This window comes from Papaver somniferum, chromosome 10 (genome assembly GCF_003573695.1).
Source record: "Papaver somniferum cultivar HN1 chromosome 10, ASM357369v1, whole genome shotgun sequence".
Lineage (NCBI taxonomy): Eukaryota > Viridiplantae > Streptophyta > Magnoliopsida > Ranunculales > Papaveraceae > Papaver > Papaver somniferum.
Window position 1 is genome coordinate 6,021,753 of NC_039367.1, and position 19,118 is coordinate 6,040,870.

General features: G+C 35.3%; 1 protein-coding gene across 2 annotated transcripts; it reads right to left on the minus strand.

Moving 5' to 3' along the window:
- Positions 1-6,086: 6,086 nt before the first annotated feature.
- On the minus strand, positions 6,087-10,041 carry LOC113319329 (tryptophan aminotransferase-related protein 2-like). Of its 2 annotated transcripts, XM_026567585.1 has the most exons (6): positions 9,506-10,041; positions 8,759-9,067; positions 7,293-7,599; positions 6,858-7,138; positions 6,418-6,713; positions 6,087-6,309 (listed from the first exon to the last, which is right to left on the minus strand). In XM_026567585.1, exons 2-6 carry the CDS (start codon positions 9,040-9,042, stop codon positions 6,110-6,112), a joined length of 1,368 nt encoding a protein of 455 aa, XP_026423370.1. In that variant the 5' UTR covers positions 9,043-9,067; positions 9,506-10,041; the 3' UTR covers positions 6,087-6,109. The 2 variants fall into 2 exon arrangements, with proteins under 2 accessions (XP_026423370.1, XP_026423369.1); XM_026567584.1 differs by having other exon boundaries at positions 8,759-10,041.
- Positions 10,042-19,118: the final 9,077 nt, after the last annotated feature.

The window sequence follows — 19,118 nt, forward strand, 5'->3', positions numbered from 1 at the left end:
AAAGGAGTTGAGAAAATTGAAACAATATGAAGGATATATCAATAACCCTTATGAGAAGTTTGCAAGTCTTAAATTTAGCAGTAGTGAGGAAGATGATATTGAAGATAAACTAGAGAAAAATTGGACGGAATATAGATGCCTCCGGTTGAATCAAAACCCTTAGGGATCTTTACCAGAAGACAAGCTTAAAGCTGATATTCCAAATTTCAACGGAAGATTCAAGATTGAGGAATTGATAGATTAGTTTTATGAAGTTGAGGCCTTTTTTGAGTTCATGGAGGTGCCTGAACATTCTAAGGTTAAGCTTGTAGCTTACACGCTCAAATGAGGTGTTGTTGCTTGGTGGATAAAACTTTGTGAAGATCGCTGGATTCATGGACAAGAATGAGAAAACTCTTGAGAGATAAATTTCTACCAAGAAATTACAAACAACAACTATTTGTAAAACTTCAGACTTGTCAGCTAGGTGCAAGTTTGGTTGGTTGAATAATATGTATCTGCGTTCTATAACTTAGTTGCATGTAATCAACTCAATGAAACTAATTGTAATCAACTCAATGAAACTCAATGAATCTGAATTGTTTTGGTTGTATCTTGGTCGAGACGAAATTGGAGGCTGTTGTACGGATTGGATTTCAGTTAGACTAGGAAGGATTGGTGGGTTATTATTTGGCAAAGGATGGTGAGTACTAGTAAAATTTGGTGATTGATATTGTTGTCTAGAAGAATAGTATGCACTGTCTTCACGAGAATATGGACTCTCATAGTAAGTATTAGCCGAAACAGGGGGTTTGAAATTACCTTGGAATCGACTATTCTGTTTAAATGGGGACTTTTGAGAACGAAAAAAACGACGTTCTACCTTGATGGCTTGTTGTACAGCTTCAACCATGGTAAATATTGATTGATATTATTGTCTAGTATGCATTGTGTTCACGAGAATATGGAGTCTCAAAGTAAGTATTAGCTGAAACAGGGGGTTTGAAATTACCTTGGAATCGAGTATTCTGTTTAAATGGAGACTTTTGATAACGAAAAAAACGACGTTCTACCTTGATGGCTTGTTTTATAGCTTCAACCATGGTAAATACTGATTGATTCATTCCTTTCTGAATCGGTCAATTTAAACCTTCAATAAATCTAACTACTAGTTGCTCATCAGTTTCATTGAGTTGATTACGTGCAACTAAGATGTTTGGTCCTTATTGGAAAAACGAATGTTTGGGTAGAAGAAGAATATGCATTGTCTTCTACTCGTTTTTCCACTAAGGACCAAACATCTTTTCCACCTTTACCCAAATCACAGAATACTTAGGTTAAGTTTAGGGTAGAAAAATATAACAAATGTCAGTTATCTGGACATACATCTTCTGAATGTCGTAAGTTCCATGGGTTAGATCAAGATGGTAGTGAAGATTTGCGAAAATACAATGGATTAGTTGATGAGACTTCGCGTGAATTGGAAGAATCTGAATATGATGAGCAGGATGGAGAAAATGAAGTTTGTGAGATGTACGGACATCATTACGTAGGAATGATACGCCCACTGCTACTTTCCCAACCCTCCTATTCACAACATAATAGTATACTCAGGACTAAATGCTCTCTTGGACAAAAAATAGTTGATTTGATTATTGACAGTGGCAGTATGGATAACTACATTACAGCTGATGTAGTTAAGAATTTGGGTTTACCAGTGACTCTACATCCTCACCCATATTCTGTTGGACGGGTTAATAGCTCTTCATCTCAAGACATAACACATCAGTGTCTTGTTAAGTTTTCATTCATTGGGTTTGAGGATGAAGTTTTATGTGATGTAATCAATATGACTGCATCACAGTTACTTCTTGGAACATAGTGGAAATATAACATACATGTTTTTCATAACTGTTTTGAGAACACGTATACCTTCTACAAGGATGGAAGAAAGAAGATTTTGGTTCCTTCCAAGTCTGTTGCAGTTTACAAAGAACACAGTGATGGGAAAACTAGTGCGATTAGTGGCTTCCATTGTCAAGTCTTTACATTCTCATACACTAAGTTCTCATGAAGTCCTTAAGCCTAAAGTAGACATTCCAAAGAAGTTACAACCATTACTACGTCAATACAAGGCTTTATTTCCAAATGAATTGCCAATCTCATTACCTCCCTTAAGAGATCTTCAACATAAAATTGATTTAATTCCAGGATCTTCTTTACCTAATATGTCTCATTATCGTCTAAGTCCTACTGAGCATGAAATTCTTCAAGGACAGGTAAATGAATTACTACAAAAAGGTCTTATCAGGCTAAGTAAGAGCGCTTGTTCAAGTCCAGTATTTTTAGTAAGCAAGAAAGATGGTGGCTGGAGGATGTGCGTTGATTGAAGAACCATTAATAAGATTACTATTCCTTATCGATTTCCTATTCCCAGGCTTGATGACATGATTGATATGTTATTTGGTGCAAAAGTTTTCACTAACTTGATCTGAGAAGTGGATATCATCAAATTCGCATCTGTATTAGTGATGAATGGAAAACAGCTTTTAAGACTCGAGACGGACTGTATGAATGGATAGTAATGCTTTTCGGTTTATCAAATGCTCCCAGTACCTTCATGCGTCTAATGAACCAGGTTCTACAGCCCTTTCTTGGACATTTTGTTATGGCTTATTTCGATGATATCTTAATCTACAGTCGTAATGAAGATGAACACCTTGTACATCTTTCCAAGGTTCTCGAGGTACTTACTGAAAATATTTTATATGTAAATCTGAAGAAGTGTACGTTTCTCTCAAACAAGGTCACCTTCTTGGGTTATATTATTTCTGATGCCGGTATTGCAGTTGATGAAACAAAGGTGAAAGCAATTAAAGAATGGACTACACCAACGTGTATTAAGGATGTTAGAAGTTTTCATGGCTTGGCATCATTTTATAGACGTTCTGTGAAGAACTTTAGTTCGATTGCTGCAGCGCTCACAGATTGCTTAAAAGGAGAGAGATTTTTTTGACTGAAGAAGCAGACAAGAGTTTCAATATTCTTAAACAAAATTTATGCAGTACACCTATCTATGCCTGACTTTAACAAGACTTTTTAAATTGATTGTGATGCTTCAATGATTGGCATTGGTGTTGTATTATCTCAAGATGGACACCCAGTTGCATATCATAGTGAGAAGAATTCTGATACAAGAAAAAAAAAATGGTCTACATATGAACTTGAATTGATTGCTTTAGTTTAAGCTTTGAAGAAGTGGCATCCTTATCTTGTTCATAAAGAATTTGTGGTCAATACAGATCATCAAGCTTTAAAGTAGCTTCAAACATCAGCAAAAGTAAACAGAATGCATGATAGGTGGTTGTCCACTATCAACCAGTATACATTTTCTATTTGACATAAAAGTGGGAAATTAAATCAAGTAGCCGATGTTCTAAGTAGACGTGCTCATCTCCTTGTTACTCTTAGCAATGAGAGTGTATCCTTTGATTTTATCAAAGAAGTCTATCCTATTGATGAAGATTTTAAGGTTATATGGGAAAAATGTGGAACCACAGGTGTTGGAGAAACTGTTTCTTGATTCAAGATGGTTTTGTTTTTAAAGATAATCGAATTTGTATTCCTCAAGGTTCATTGCGTCTACCTTGAATTCAAGAATTGCATGGCAGTGGTCTTGGTGGACATTTTGGTAAAGATAAGACAATTGCTCTAGTTGTAGAAAGATTTTTTTGGCCTTCTTTGAAACGAGATGTGTAGAAGTTTGTTAAGAAGTGCATGGTTTGCCAGCGTTCTAAAGGTACAATTCAAAACACTGGTCTATATACTCATTTACCAGTTCCTGAATCACCTTGGGTTGATATTAGCATGGACTTCATATTAGGGTTACTTCGTACAGCTAGAGGCCATGATTATATTATGGTTATCGTGGATATATATTCCAAAATGGCTTATTTTGTTGCTTTAAAAAAAAATAGATGCTTCTAACGTAGCTTATTTATTTTTCAATGAAGTAGTACGTCTGCGTGGTGTGCCTAAAACTATTACTTCCGACAGAGACACTAAGTTTTTAAGCTACTTCGGGAAATCTCTTTGGATGAGACTTGGTACTAAATTATAGTATAATACAACTGCTCATCCACAAACTGATGGACAAACTGAGGTTGTTAATCGTTCACTTGGGAATTTGATTAGAGCAAAGATAGCTGATAATCAAGAAAAACAGTGGGACATTTTATTTCCTCACATGGAATTTGCATTCAATACTTCAGTTAATAGATCAACAGGAAAGACACCATTTGAGATTGTTTATTCAAAGGTGCCAAACCATGTCCTTGATTTGGTGGCTCTTCCTAAGACTTCCAAAGTTAATGTTCAAGTTGATAAGATGATAGACAAGCTACTCGAATTCATCAAGAAGTAAAAACTAAACTTAGAAGTTTCTAATGCCAAATACAAAGAAATAGCAGATCAACACAGGCGACTTAAACTTTTTCAGGAGGGAGATTTGGTTATGATTCACCTTCGAAAAGAACGTTTCCCTACAAGTACATACAACAAAACTAAGATGAAGAAGTATGGTCCTTCCAAGATTTTGAAAAAGAACAGTGATAATGCTTATGTAATTGATCTTCCTTCGAACTGGAATATCTCTAACATTTTCAATGTTCAAGAGATTTTTACTTTTCATTGAGATATTTGAGCAAACACTCGTGGACGAATTCTTTCAAGAGGGAGGGACTGATGTAGAACATCTCTGGAATCTTCTTAACTTGCTTCTCAAGTTTATCACTTCCTGTTTTATTTTGTTTCTTCTTTTAAGAGTTTTCTTATTTTAGGACTTGTGTTATGCCTATATAAAAACAAACTATTGTTGTTCTTATGAGAGGACAATTATTATTATCAAGTTATTGAAACAACCTTTTCTACAGAGTAACTTATCTTCTTCTTTCTTTCAAACTTGCTCAAGTTAACTTCGTCTTTTTCGCATCCTATTCTTCCTTTGCATCCTCTACAACCTCCATGTTGTATTCATCTCAAGCAAGTGCTACATTAAGATGGTAATGGTAAAATATATATTAAGCATAAGATCTCTAATTCATGCGTAGCACATGCAAATGGAGTTGTGATTAGTGAAGTTGAAGGCGTTTGGAGCAGACAACATAGAAAAGCGCTTCATTTCTTACTCTTATTACAAGTCTTTTTTCATTGCCATTTTCATTTTTCCAAGGGATGCCCTGATATTTCAAATAATAAACACCCGGACCAGGGGACATGACTTGTTATTCTGTGCTTTCCTTTTGTTAGCTCAGACCACCTTAGGCAGCTAGGCTTAGTATCGTGGACACCCAAGATTTAATTTTTAATGATCGACATGTCAGCTTGAATCAAAAATATAACCATTAGATTTTAGGGATAGGATTTGTTGACATGGCTGTTTTGACATAATCTTCACATTTTAGCGCCATTTTTTTTACTGAGCCCAACCGGCAATGAATTTGAAGCTAATTTTTTGGTGACATGTTCTTCATATAGAACTCTACATTCCTACCAAAAATGAAAGTATTCCGAAATACGAAACTTCACCATCCATAAATTTTAATTTCAACCGTTAATCTCCAACAGTTGATATTCAAAATCGTAGATAGTGGCTTTATACATCTCGGAATGCTCTCATTTTTGGTTGGAATGTAGAGACTTATAAGAAGAACATGTCACCAAAAAGTAAGCTTCAAATTCATTGCCGGTTGGGCTCAGTAAAAAAAATGACGCTAAAATACGAAGATTATGTCAACATAACCATGTCAACGGATCCCATCCCTAAATTTTAATATCTAACACAAAATTTCATGGCTGAGGTTTAAAGCGCCAAATGGTTTAGCGTAAAAAGTAAATTCTCCAGAGCCAAACCATTGGGATTGCTTGAATGTGGACTTTAGGCCACGGTTTTGGCGCTGAAAGTTGAACCTTGGATATCCATAAGACAAAGTCTTAAGAAGTGATTATGTACAATTTTTTTGTGCACCCAGTGTCCAAGGGCTGGTTAGCAGTACTTTTACTTCTACCTTTAAAGTTGTTGTTATATCATTATAAACACAATACTCACATTTGAATGAAATTTTATTTCTTATTAGGGAAATTTAGTTTCAGATGTGATATTTGACAACCTCTCCACAAAGAGGCCAAAATTCTTGTCTCTATCCAACATGCTCACCCTTACAAACTTAATATCCCTACCAAAATGCTTTCCACTTCTTGTGATGATCTTATGATCTCTTAGGAATTTTTGGCAGTCCTCTATATCCCCTTCACATCTTAACCAAGCAAAAGCTGCATAATAAGAAAAACAAATTTAAAAATTTCTTTAGTAATTCACAAATCACTTTCGTGTGCCAACCACTGACGTATTTGAAGAATATAAATTTAAGATGCCGTTACCAGGATGCAGTTCAGAATATTTTTCGTAATAGTTGCAAAAATCAGACGTGAACTCCGGAAGGCTAAACAGCCCGCTAGTTCTGACAGCATCTCTCAGTTGCTTCCATCTTTGGGTCATGAGACGACGGCCAAATTCAAAGAAGCTCTCAGAGTCTGAAGAGTCTGTGCAACTATCAGATACAGCTCCAAGGATTTTTGCAGCTCGAAGCTGTGAATCCTTCGAGACTCCAATTGTATTCAGCTCTATGAATTTGGTCATTTTTTGAGCGATATCTTTGTCCTTCACTAATGCCCACCTATAAAACATTTAGGAAAAATAAACGGGAAATATCTTGAATTAGAAAACAAATGCAAATCTCGTCAACTCCATCTCAGAGTTTTGTTCAGACATTGATCTTTAAAGTGGGCCCACTGAAAATAGAGAACTCGTATGAGCTTACCCAATACGTGTCCCTGCATGCCCAGTGCTTTTGGAGACGGTAAACAACAGTAGCTCGTGGTCTAACTGAGATGTAATAGGAGTATATTGTGGCCAATAATATGCGAGATCATGAACCAAAATACCACCAGTTCCATTCACGACCGGTTTTCGGGTGAAACCATCAGGGTTGTTTGGGGAAGTGATGAGTTCAATATAAGGTTCCTCTCCGTTGAAAGTATAAGCATCACCTCCCCACTTATACAACCCTGACTTCAAAAAATCTGTCATAAGGGGATATGACTGCAAGAAGCAAGGTAAACAACATCAGAGGTTTCTACGCATGATAAGAGACTGAAAAGATAAGTGAACGATAGTCGTCATTTTGGTTCATTAACCAGAGAGTTGTTTGTTGGTATGTATAGTGAAGTCAAATGACAGACTTAAAGAAACTTACGGAGTAGAATGGAGCAGCAGAAACCACACTGATTGGTTGTTTTGATGTATCGGTAGGAGCAAGAGCATAGAGAGCGGCCATATAGAGCTGAGTAGATCCTGTCCCTACGACAATGTGTCGGTCATCTGTATTGGCATTGCCTACCAATTTGTGAAGTCTTCGGACCTCACCAGCAAATTCTGGCTCCAGGAACCAGCATACATTGCTTATGTCGGAGAAATAGCTCAATGATTGCCATCCAGGTATGACAATTGTAGCTTTCTCTCCTGTTTTTTCCCAAAACTGCTCATACATAGTTGGATCACCACTGCATTTGAAAGAGAACTCACGTTAATGTACATACATAGCCATATAAATGCAGTTACGAAATATGTTCGTGGACACTTTCTTTACTATTGTGGGTTGAAAGGTAAAACAAAGATTTAACCAATTGTGAAGTAAATATTAAAATGGAATCTCCATGTGACCACATTGATGGGTGTAATGTGAAGGTATATTTTACAAACAAATATCTGCTAACTCATTTTTTATTCACAAAATTTCCGGGCACCTATGTTTCTTGCTTTGTTTTCCCTGTCTCACTTCTAACATGTGAAGCCAGAAAGAAAAGCCAACAAAAAAGAGAACAAGCCAGCAAAATCTATTTCCCAACTATCAAGCCAGGAATCAATATTTCAGTATAAAATATAGGATTTTCACGGATCATGATTGCATTGTTGTTTACTTGAAGTATGATTCTTCGAAAGCTCAGCCATAGAAGCCATAAAAGTGGGTCTCCGGGGTGTAGCATTAATCGTTAGTATTTTATGTCATTCGCTACACATATACTAGAAGGGAATATACCTTAGTTTGTGGTCTAGCCGTTGGATATTCATGCCCAATGTGGTGCTCTGTGCACGGGAACATCAAATGGGTATGAACCTCATGGAGATAATTCCCAAGCATGCCATAATGACACTGAAATGACTCACATTATACTTTCGTTTTCTTTCTTCTACCTAAAAAGAAGTTGTTTTCTAATTTTCTTTTGTTTAATAATACATACCAAAATCATGATTATCCACACTACAGCAACGTAATCTCGAAATCCAACCCATTCGATATTTCTAGATTGCGAAAATACGTTTTTAGAAGTCTTTGGTGCCTAAATCGACCACCACAGCATCAGCGTCGTGCAAGTTACACCAAGTGCTGGTTTGCAAACTATAACCTCGTGGCTCATTTTAGTGTCGCGCACTTACCCTGATTACTACTACTAGTACTGTTGATTTAAGCATTATGGGATTGGACCCACCTCATGGGCAAGTCCAGTATCTTTGTTATTGGACTATCAGGCGCACATTAGAACAAACAACAAGAAGAAAGATGATTAAGCGGGGAAAAAACAGGGGAAAAGATAACAAAATCCAGAGAGAAATGAAAGTATAAGATTTTGAAATTTTGTATTTTGTTAATAATCAACTTACTGATCAAGATTAATGATGACAGAATCTGGTTGGATCGCCTTCTCGACTTCAATATCCTCAGCCAGTGCAGCAGGAGGAGATGTATTTTTGCTAACATGCGCAGTAGATTGGTCTGAGGTACTAGTATCACATGTATTATCTCTAGTACCCCAAACAAGACAATAATGATCATTTCCTCCTCTTTCTTGTGATTTTTCATCTTCTTGTATCTTGAATCTTAAACTCTCACTCTCAGCAATCAATCTACTTAACAATAAGCTTAGATTTAATGCCATTGATAACATGAGTAGGTGTTTCAAAGACAGGAATCTGAGCATTTTATTAAAACCCATAGCCATGGAAGAAGAAGAAGAAGAATGTTAGCGTCACTTGTTTGAAGCTATTTTGGGAAAATTGAACAAATTAAATTAAAGGGGGTTTAGAGACGTGACTGTATGAGATAGATTTTCGGCGCCAGAGAAAAGCAAAAAAAATAAATCAGGATTTTCTAAATTTGGATTCCCAGTGTAATGTTTGTGTCTCTGTTTGGTGTTTGAGGGTTTCAAGATTGGAATGGAGGGGTGACAGTTTGTTTGGTAAATTTTCTCTTGGGTTTTGAAGACATTGTTTTTCAAAGGGACAGTTTTTCTTGGGTTAATCCAAATTGTTCGTCTTGTTTTTCCACTGAGGTTGCACAATCTTTTTTGATAACAGATTTCAAAGATGTAAATATGGTGAAATGTTTAAAATGAGAAGAATTCCACTTACTTTTATATGGATTTTCGGCTAAGAAATTCTCCACTTAACGCAAAATGTTACAGAGAATGAACTTCAATCTTCTCCGCAATACCCAGGCAGAGAAGTTGAAGAAGCTAAAGAATAGAACAAATGGTAGTTTTTATTTTTTTTATTTTGCAGAAATGGAGTTATCTTCTGCAAAAATCAGTAAAACCAATTTCTGGAAGTGAGAAATAATTTGGAATCTTCAAGCAATATGCTAATTTCAATGCTAGATCTCACTGATAATCAATCAAATTTTAACACACAACAGATTCTCTGAGAACCCAAAAAAAAAAAAAGTTTTTTCCTCCCGGCCTGCCAATATGTTACCGAAAGTTAAAAGCTGCTATTCTTTCTCTGTTGGACCTTTTCTTGTAGTTGGTGTTTGGAGTTTTAATATCATAAAAAAAGAAAAAAATGTATGTAAAGTGGAAGCCCCTCTGAAACCTCCTTGAAGGTGGCATGCAACTGCCTACTTGAGTGACTTTACTCAGGAGCAGGCACTCATGAGAGAGAGAGTGTTGAGGTTTTGAGGAGACTTGATGAAATGTCAAAAGTCGGGAGATTTATTGGGAAATTTTGGGAGCATCGTTTGGTGTATTTGCCAATACAGGGCTGTTTGTTTCTGCCGTATGATGTAGGATCCTTCTTTTATCTATATCCACATTCATGGTTCGGGAGCATCGTTTGGCGTATTTGCTAATACATGCCCGCATCTGCAATATCGTATTTGTGTTCGCTGAATCGCTGACAGATACAAGATTCTCAATTTATCTGTATTTCTGAATATTGGATATGTGGATATGCCTATGCCGTTATAGATCGTATCTATGTTGCATCGATCCGTATTCGCGGACGTAAGAATACAACTCGATATTGACGGATACCGAATAGAAAAGAATATACATTTCATGGCATGCTCAAAATTTTATATTAATTCGGAAAACGTGTAGCTAGTTCAGCTGGTCATCTTCGCTCCTCAAAGGTCTGATGTCTTTCAGATTTTTATGTTAATTTTAAAAACTTGTAGCAAGCTCAGCTGGAGCCCTCAAATGTTTGACGCGTTTAGGAGTGTGCATCGGACCGGGCAGTAGCAAAAATTTACAGCTCATGGCCTGTCCAAGCCTGTGAAACAAGACACAGGACAGGTAGGATCCGTCCAGGCCGGGCGGATATCAGGCCCAAGACATAATTCAAAAGGGGAATTTAGGCTTAGGCCTCACCCATGAATTACTCATAATATCAAGCCCTTAACTAAAAGAAATTTAATCTAGGCCCTAAAATATTAAAAGATGTTGATATCCTTATACATATTCTCAAGCCTATATATAAATAAATTTTAAATTTAATCCCAAAAGTATTAAAATATAGTGTGATGATGTTCCCATCATTTCCGACCTCCACAACCACCGCCAACCACCTCCGACAACCACCGCCACCAACCACCTCCGACCACCACCGTCAAACCACCTCCAACCACCATTGTACCAACGACCTCCGGCCACCAATCACCACCACCGCCCACAATTACCACTCACCACCACCGCCGACCACCGCCAACATATGGATGTGTACACAGAAGTTACACATGCATATGGCATGTGTATCCAGAAGTTACACATGTGTACGTCGAAGTTACACATCTATATGAGTGCGTAATAAGAAGTTACAGATGCATGTGGCGAAGTTGCACATGAATATCGCATATGTATCCAGAAGTTACACATCTATATGACATGTGTATCCAGAAGTTACACATCAGAAAGAAACATACAAGAAATACATAATATTCATTTACAATAATTTCTCTGTTTATCAACTATAGTAATCAGTTGTTATTGAACACAACAACAGTGTTAAAACACTAAACGTATAAAACGAAATCATAGAAATATGCCACCACATCATACAATATAAATGCTCTCTTTCCGTCTTGTCTTCCTTGATTCCAAAGTGCTTGCATATCTATCACAAAATAAACTTCAGTAGGATTAGGTTGCATGAACAAAAAGAAAGAAAGAAAATTATAGAAAAATGGTAAAGAGAATAATAAAGATCTGTCTAGCGTAACTCTGAGTTACAGATGCATTTCTCATGTGTACTCAGAAGTTACACATGCATATATTATGTGTAACTGTAAGTTACACATGCATCTGACTTGTGTAACTCCTAGTGTTTTGGAACTTCATACAAGCATTTGTATATAGCTTGTTATATTAAATACAAATATACATGAGAAAATGTAGCAGATGCTGAACTTACTTGCTGATTTGAACATAGATCGTCGGAAGGGCAGGTCCGATAAACACATTTAATATGAAGCATCAAACGCAGGCACCCATCTCCACAACCAACCTGTCTGTCGGAAATTAATAGATCCAGTATCCTGACTTTAAACCTTTAAGTTCTACATTCTAGGTCTCTATCTACTGAAATTTTTGAAACAACTTCAATCAAACAACATTACTGATATGTTAAAGGCATAAACCGCTAAATATCAACAATGCTCGCCTTGGTAGTAGCCAACATCCATTATATACAGGCATATAAACAGCTAAATATTCTTGCTTCTAATATTAAGCTAGTGCCATGTCAGTGCGCAGAAACCACGTCGAGACCTGCATAGACATCAATTGATCCAGAAAGTGAAAAGGTTACAATTATTCAGAAATTACTTCCATAGAAATATTGAGATATCATAGTCTAGATAATCCTAAAATAAGCATGTGTAATTAGCTGGTACACAAACAAACTGCATGTGTAACTGGGAATTACAAATGCATATGGCATGTGTAACCGAAAGCTACGCATGCATCTGATTTTTGTAACTTGCAGTTACACATGCATCTTACTTTTGTAACTTGCGGTTACACATATATATGCTTAAAACCCATATATACATGCTCAGTCAAAAGAAGTGATACACTCACCTAAATTCTCATATATGTTACTAAATGATATACAGAGTTACATACTCAAAAAATTAGATTCAACACTCGGCACACCCGACCCTCCCACTCTGATACCACCACCGGCTCCAAATCCTGCACTTACACCACCGGCGGATATCATAGTCTAAACAATCCAGAAAAGGTTACAAGCTCTGTGGTGTTTGAGGTAGTCAATCCACTACAAAAAACAATTCAAAAAAAAATAAAGCAACCAAAATTATTGCAAGCACCACTATTTTGCATCATGCATTGACCATAAATGAACCAAGAATCATATATACAGAGACATACCGTCGTGTAAGCTTGCACCAGCTGAATTGTGTAACTGAGAGTTACACATGCATATAGCATGTGTAATTAGGAGATACACCTGCATCTGACTTGTGTAACTGCTGCATATGACTAGTGTAACTAGGAGTTACACATGCATATGTATAGTAATGATGGATGGATGGATGTATAAAATCTATCAAATATGAAATGATGATTAGCTTTGCAAAGTAATTAATCAAATGCACAAAGTCTGAACACAGGCATACCTAACTTCACCAGTGAAAGCACCTCTTTTTTGCACCCAACATGCAACTACTTGAATCTCAGGATACAATGAACTTTTATCCGAGGTAAGGAACACAAATGGAGGACTGGCCACAACCTATGTACAAAAAACATTCCCAACTACATTTAAATACTTCTAATCATAAAAATATCAAATGTAATAGCATACTCACAACATTATCAATACATCCATTCACCTACAACATTTATGGATGTAATTTCATCACCATTAGTGTGCCAACTATCTTATTCACTTGGTCCTTAGTTCCATTCTGAAATTCCACAATTACTCAATTATGAATTCCACCTCATACTCCTCATTTCAACATTTCAGCGCCAACCTCAATTCCAGGGAGACCATCCTACTAAAATACCACAAAAATAAGCAGTCAACTTTACTGAGTTATTGGCAACCTGAAGAGTAACACAAAGCAATAAGATTTTATGAGATTAAAAAGAACAATACACATAACAATGTATAACCAGTTTTACATGCATTTGACTAGTGTAAATAGGAGTTGCACATGTATATGACTAGTGTCACTGGGAGTTACATATGCACCTGATTTGTGATTCTCATTCGCAATTTCATTTAGTTTTAAAATTGTCTCAGCTTCAGATCTGTTCAAACAAATTGAACAACAACAATTGATGATCGAAAACAGAGAACCAAACAAATCAAACAAAATCGAAACTAACTAACAAAATATATATAGTGGATGTGTAGAAGAAAGTTTCACATGCAATTTGGATGTGTAGACGAAAATTACACATGTTGTGCATAATTATCAAAATGAGAAACTCAATCACATTGAAGTATTAATCAAATTCTGAACAAAAGAACAGTAAACTCAAATCATAAAGTTTATACAATTTCAATATGATACATTCAAACCACAAAGTTTAAACAATTTAAGTGAACCTTAACAACTCATTCTGAAAAGCTAAAACATGAAAAATTCAAATGTAGTGTTAGCTACAGACATGCGTATCAGAGATGTGATAAATCTGTTTTATGATTTCCATCAACACCATTACTAATCTCTTCAATCGAATTATGAAAATCATTATAAAAACAGATTGAAGATCCTAATTAGGTAAAAATCTAAAATTAAATCAAACTCGAAAAGATTTGAGGGATAATAGAGATTAAGATGCTATGATTACTAATCTGAAGTTGGATTTTCAATCAGAATAGAAGATCGAGAGATCGCTCAAATATCCATCATGAACCCTAAAAATTATTGGTGATTTTTTTTCGATTAGATAAAACTGAGCTGATTACAAATCCAGACTCTTATTACGAATCAAATAATAAATTTGATTAGAATTAAAGTTTATAGGTTTTTGCAACCGTAAATTTATTTTTCAAAAAAAATTTATCAACTCAATCAAAACAGAAACAGAGATTAGGAGGAAAACATATTTGTTTTGTTGGATTTGTTGATGAAATTGTTACGATTCGATATTAATCTTCTGATATTCAAAACCTAGAAATAATTGTCACCGGACCGAGAGAGAAAGAGAATGGAGAAGAGAGTAGAGAAATGAAAATATCTTCTGAGATTCCTCTTATATATATAGAACAGGGTAGTTTTATCAATATCAAAATACATAATATAAAATTATGGGCCAGATCTGAAGAGAAATTGATTTTTTGGGCATAGTAATATCATTTTTCTAAAATATGGAGTAGATCATAAAGGATCCATTTTGTGGGGTTTCTACATGTATGATCCATATAATAAGGGGTTTACAATAGTTTTCACAATTCAAAATTATTTATAATTTACTTTTTGGCTTGATGACATATATGTAACCGTTCAAATGATATTCAAGCAAATCATATTCCCTAATATGAGATGTAATGGAATGGAAATTTTTCTATGCCCAATAAATTGTCCAAACTTGAATATTAAGTCTATTAGGATTCATCACATTATTTCAAGACTTTGAACCTAAAGTACTAACGAGGACATACCGAGAAAATAGTTAGAGAAACAAAAATAATCTCGAAATAAGTCAAATGTATAAATTCATCGTACATATTATATTTTAAAGAATCCGGTTTATTAAAAAGAAATAATTTTAAAGCATATAATTTAGGTACTAGGTATTATCTAGGCAGACCAGGTTACTAAAGAGGCTACCGGGCAGGCCGGATGACTAAACATGCTACTGGGCAGGTAAACATGCCGGACTCTAATTTTTGAACGAAAATTCGGTTTTTCCCACTTATTATTGTCGGGTGGGAAGGGCATGACAGGCTGTCGGGCACCCGTGGGCTTCTTCGAACTCAGGCGGTACATGGCAGGCCACAGGTTTTCGGGTATTCTGTACACCCCTAATTTCAGGAGGTCCCAGGTTTGAGTCCTTGATGCCGCAATATTACAGAGTTTGACATGGAAAGTAAAGTTAGCTTGACCCCTTTACGACATTATCAATCCCCTATCCGCGACGGTTCCTCTTGCTGGTTCCCCATGAGGCTCGCTGGTAGGCTAGCACGACAACCTGTTCAACTAATGTAGTAGTACGTTGTCGGTGCCTAGCTTGTTAGTCTTCCAACTAGTTTTTCGTAATAACAATATTTTTTTGTCCAATAATAAAAAATATTGTTTAAAAAAATTGAAAAAAATAAAATAATAATGTTGGTGGGAGGTCTGCCATCGTTTTTACGCATTCACGCAACCGCACAAGCATCCATAGAAACAGGATTGCAAGTCTAAGTTGGATAAAAAGAACGGGATGGGTTATAATTAAATCTAAGGGGATGTTATAATATGTTCCAAAAACTATCCTTCAAATATTAACTTTTGGGTGTATTTCCAGCCACCCCCAAGCCACCTCACCTCACCCCGTCCCCATCTCCCAGTTCTGTCTTTGTGCACAGGTATACAAAAACTTGAACCATATTAGACGGAGCCAATTCGCCACGGATCGATTCTGATATTCTTGAACTAATCAATTAAAACATCCGGGCTCCGAGCAGATATATATCTGAAGAAAATGATAGCGATGGAACTGGAAATTAAAGTGAAGGTGGAGGTGGGAGGGTAAGGGGACAAGATTATATTGCTATAAATGGTCGTTTTGGAGATATCGTTCCTAATAATCTTATGGGTACTCAAGATCAAAATCACAATGTTAAACAACATGATTCGTATTCTTTACATTGTAACATGCTAGTTTTAGCTATGCGACGAATATAATTCGAGATATGAAATCTTAAATAGACATAAATTTCTCGCTCGGTGAATTTCAGTCAGTATTATCAATATCACCAGTACAACCATATAGTAACTGTATCTGTGATGAGGGATACAATATTGATACCCGGTCCGACAAACCATGTCCTCGTGTACCCGGTATCTGCCGCTACATACTGTATCTGCGCCGAAGCGATTTATATTCGTTGATAAGCATGGATACCGCTAGATACTGATGAATACAAAATATAAAAGCATATAATGTAAGGCATGCACAAAATTTTACCAATCTGAATAAACAAACTGATTGTTATTGTTAGAAACACAAATAAATTGAAAATTGTGAAATTTCTTATACCTTGTGACGGATTAGAGATCTTATTAAGACTTTTTTAGTTCCGATGCTTATCCACTAGATGGTGGATATTAGCTAGAAAAATTAAATCAAACAGGTTATTCAAATTTTGAATAAGAAGTTAAATAAAGCTTTAATATGCAAAGTTATATCTATTGCAATTATTTACTTGAATTATAATAGTTTTTTGGATTTAATGATTTTATCGGCTTTATTTAACTTTATCAATTGTATGTGAAATTGAATGCAAACAATTAACAGATGCAAATCTATACGGTGGGGGATGTCAATATTTAAATTAGACAAAATTCACTCGTTTTGATCATTATCAATCAGTATCGTTGGTACCATCATATCGTATACGTATCTGTGAGGACCGATACAACACCGATACCCAGTACAGAAAACCATGTTTAGGAGAGGATCATGTTTTGGTGCATTAGGCATCGGTATTATATTAATTACGGATGTGCTACATGTCCCCTATTATCATCCCTCACTTTTGTTCCCCGTATGATGGATTCTATTCAAACCACCATCTGGGAATGATGAACCCTTACGGGTCCACAATAGACCGTCTGTATAGCCATAAACAAGTACTTTTACGACCGTCCAAGGGAAATAAAAATTGGAGACGATAATTAAGGGATATGAAGCATTTTTATATTAGTCATCACTTATAACATATCATAATAAGACTGTATCAGAGATATCGATTCATACTTGCTGAAACTAAGAAAGTTTATCTATAATAAAGGTAACGACGTCTTCCTTTTTTCTTTTTTTTTTGCATAGAGATGGTTCTATTAAGAAGAAAGAGGTATTTACAAAGCCAAAAACAAAGCTTCACAACATTATATATGAAATATTTGCTCCCAATAAAACAAAATTTGGTTTACAAAATAACTATTAAAAATATCTCTATAAAAAAACCGTAAGATTAAGGTTTTATTAATAAGAAGCTTCATCTCATCACTCCCTTTAGCTCTGCCGTTGATAGCACGACGGTTGCGCTCCTTCCACAGATGCCACATAATGGCATAGTTCAGACTCTGCCACAACTCCTTACTCTTCCCTTTTAGGACAACTCCTTACTCATCTCATAAAAGTGTTCTGACACATTTCTAGGACAAATCCATTTCAACTTAAACACATTGTTAAAGTAATACCATATTTCTCGATCATAAGGACAATGTACGAATAGATGATCATCACATTCGTTACACTCCCTATAGATTAAGCATATTCATCTTGAACATTGGATACCTCTGCGTTTAAGCATAATCAATGTAGACGGGGTATTATGAAAATTGGCCCACGACATAAAGTTAACCTTATCTGATATGTACTTACGCCACAGAAACTTTTCAAATCTACTCACATTTATATCATGAGTTTACTGCACCTGCAGTTCATAGAATTTCTTAACAGAAAAGTCATCCGTAAATTGCACCTCATCTACCACGATTTCATCAAAATCAGGAGTGAGCCCTAGTTCGTTTGCACAATAAATTTCATTTATATTGCTCCATATCTAATAACATTCTTCTAGATTTACAAACCAACCTTTTATCTTCAAACATTTCAGCAATAGAATCATTTTTCTGACTACTAGCTCTAAAAGTAACAGGGTATTTTTCTGACTTCCTTTCTTCCATTATATTGATTTTGTATATATCAGATGCTCGAATGCACGTTCATCATCTTGTACTAATATAAAGAAAATAGTTATTTTTGGTGGGAGACCCCCTAATTTACTAAGTTATCCTTATATAAATTACCAAGCTCTATTATATCATGTTATTTCAATAAAAATAAAAGGTATAAACGTATATTAAAAAAAGCCATTAGAAACGTACATATTTACAAAAATGCCATTATTTAGAAAATAGAACAAAATTTTCAAAAACTTAAAATCTTTCAAAAAAAATTATATTTTAAAAAATTTGAATCCTGAATCTTTCAAAATATACACCGGATTTTTATAAAATTTATATAATTGAAAATCCCTTTGAATTATCTACGTCGAGAACAAATAAGAATAACAAATTTTTATTTTAAGCAAAACTTTTCATTGCTTCCAAATTTAATATTGTTGAATGAGTCAATTCAAGCATGTGCATTGCACATGTGTTCTCACTATTATGAATAATAAATAGATAAGTTAAATTAAACTGATTTGATAAGTTAAATTAAACTCATTGAATTATCAATAATAAATAAATAAGTTAATTCAAACCGATTGCATTATAAAAATCGAAAAATATTAAGCTCAAATAAATTATAGTATTACATTAGAATTGACTTAGCATATTTCATTATTTGCACCTGTCATAACTTCTTGTTGATGGTGGATTTTTTACGAAGGCTAAAATCGTAAAATCATAATTTTGCATATTTATGATCCAGCAATCAGACGAGTATGTGAAGTTCATATTTCAGAATTTAAGCATGAAAGCTCACGCCACGATAATCTTTGACTGAGTGTACTGCCTCTCGGAGCATGCATAAATATGCAATCATTAAACCTC

Bases quoted from the DNA above. Each gene is read 5' to 3' on its own strand.
- LOC113319329 (XM_026567584.1), bottom strand. From the start codon at position 9,096: ATGGCTATGGGTTTTAATAAAATGCTCAGATTCCTGTCTTTGAAACAC. The intron at 7,600-8,758 runs GTAAGTTGATTA...TTTCAAATGCAG, and splicing joins GTCATCATTAATCTTGATCA to TGGTGATCCAACTATGTATG. The intron at 6,714-6,857 runs GTAAGCTCATAC...AATGTTTTATAG, and splicing joins CATGCAGGGACACGTATTGG to GTGGGCATTAGTGAAGGACA.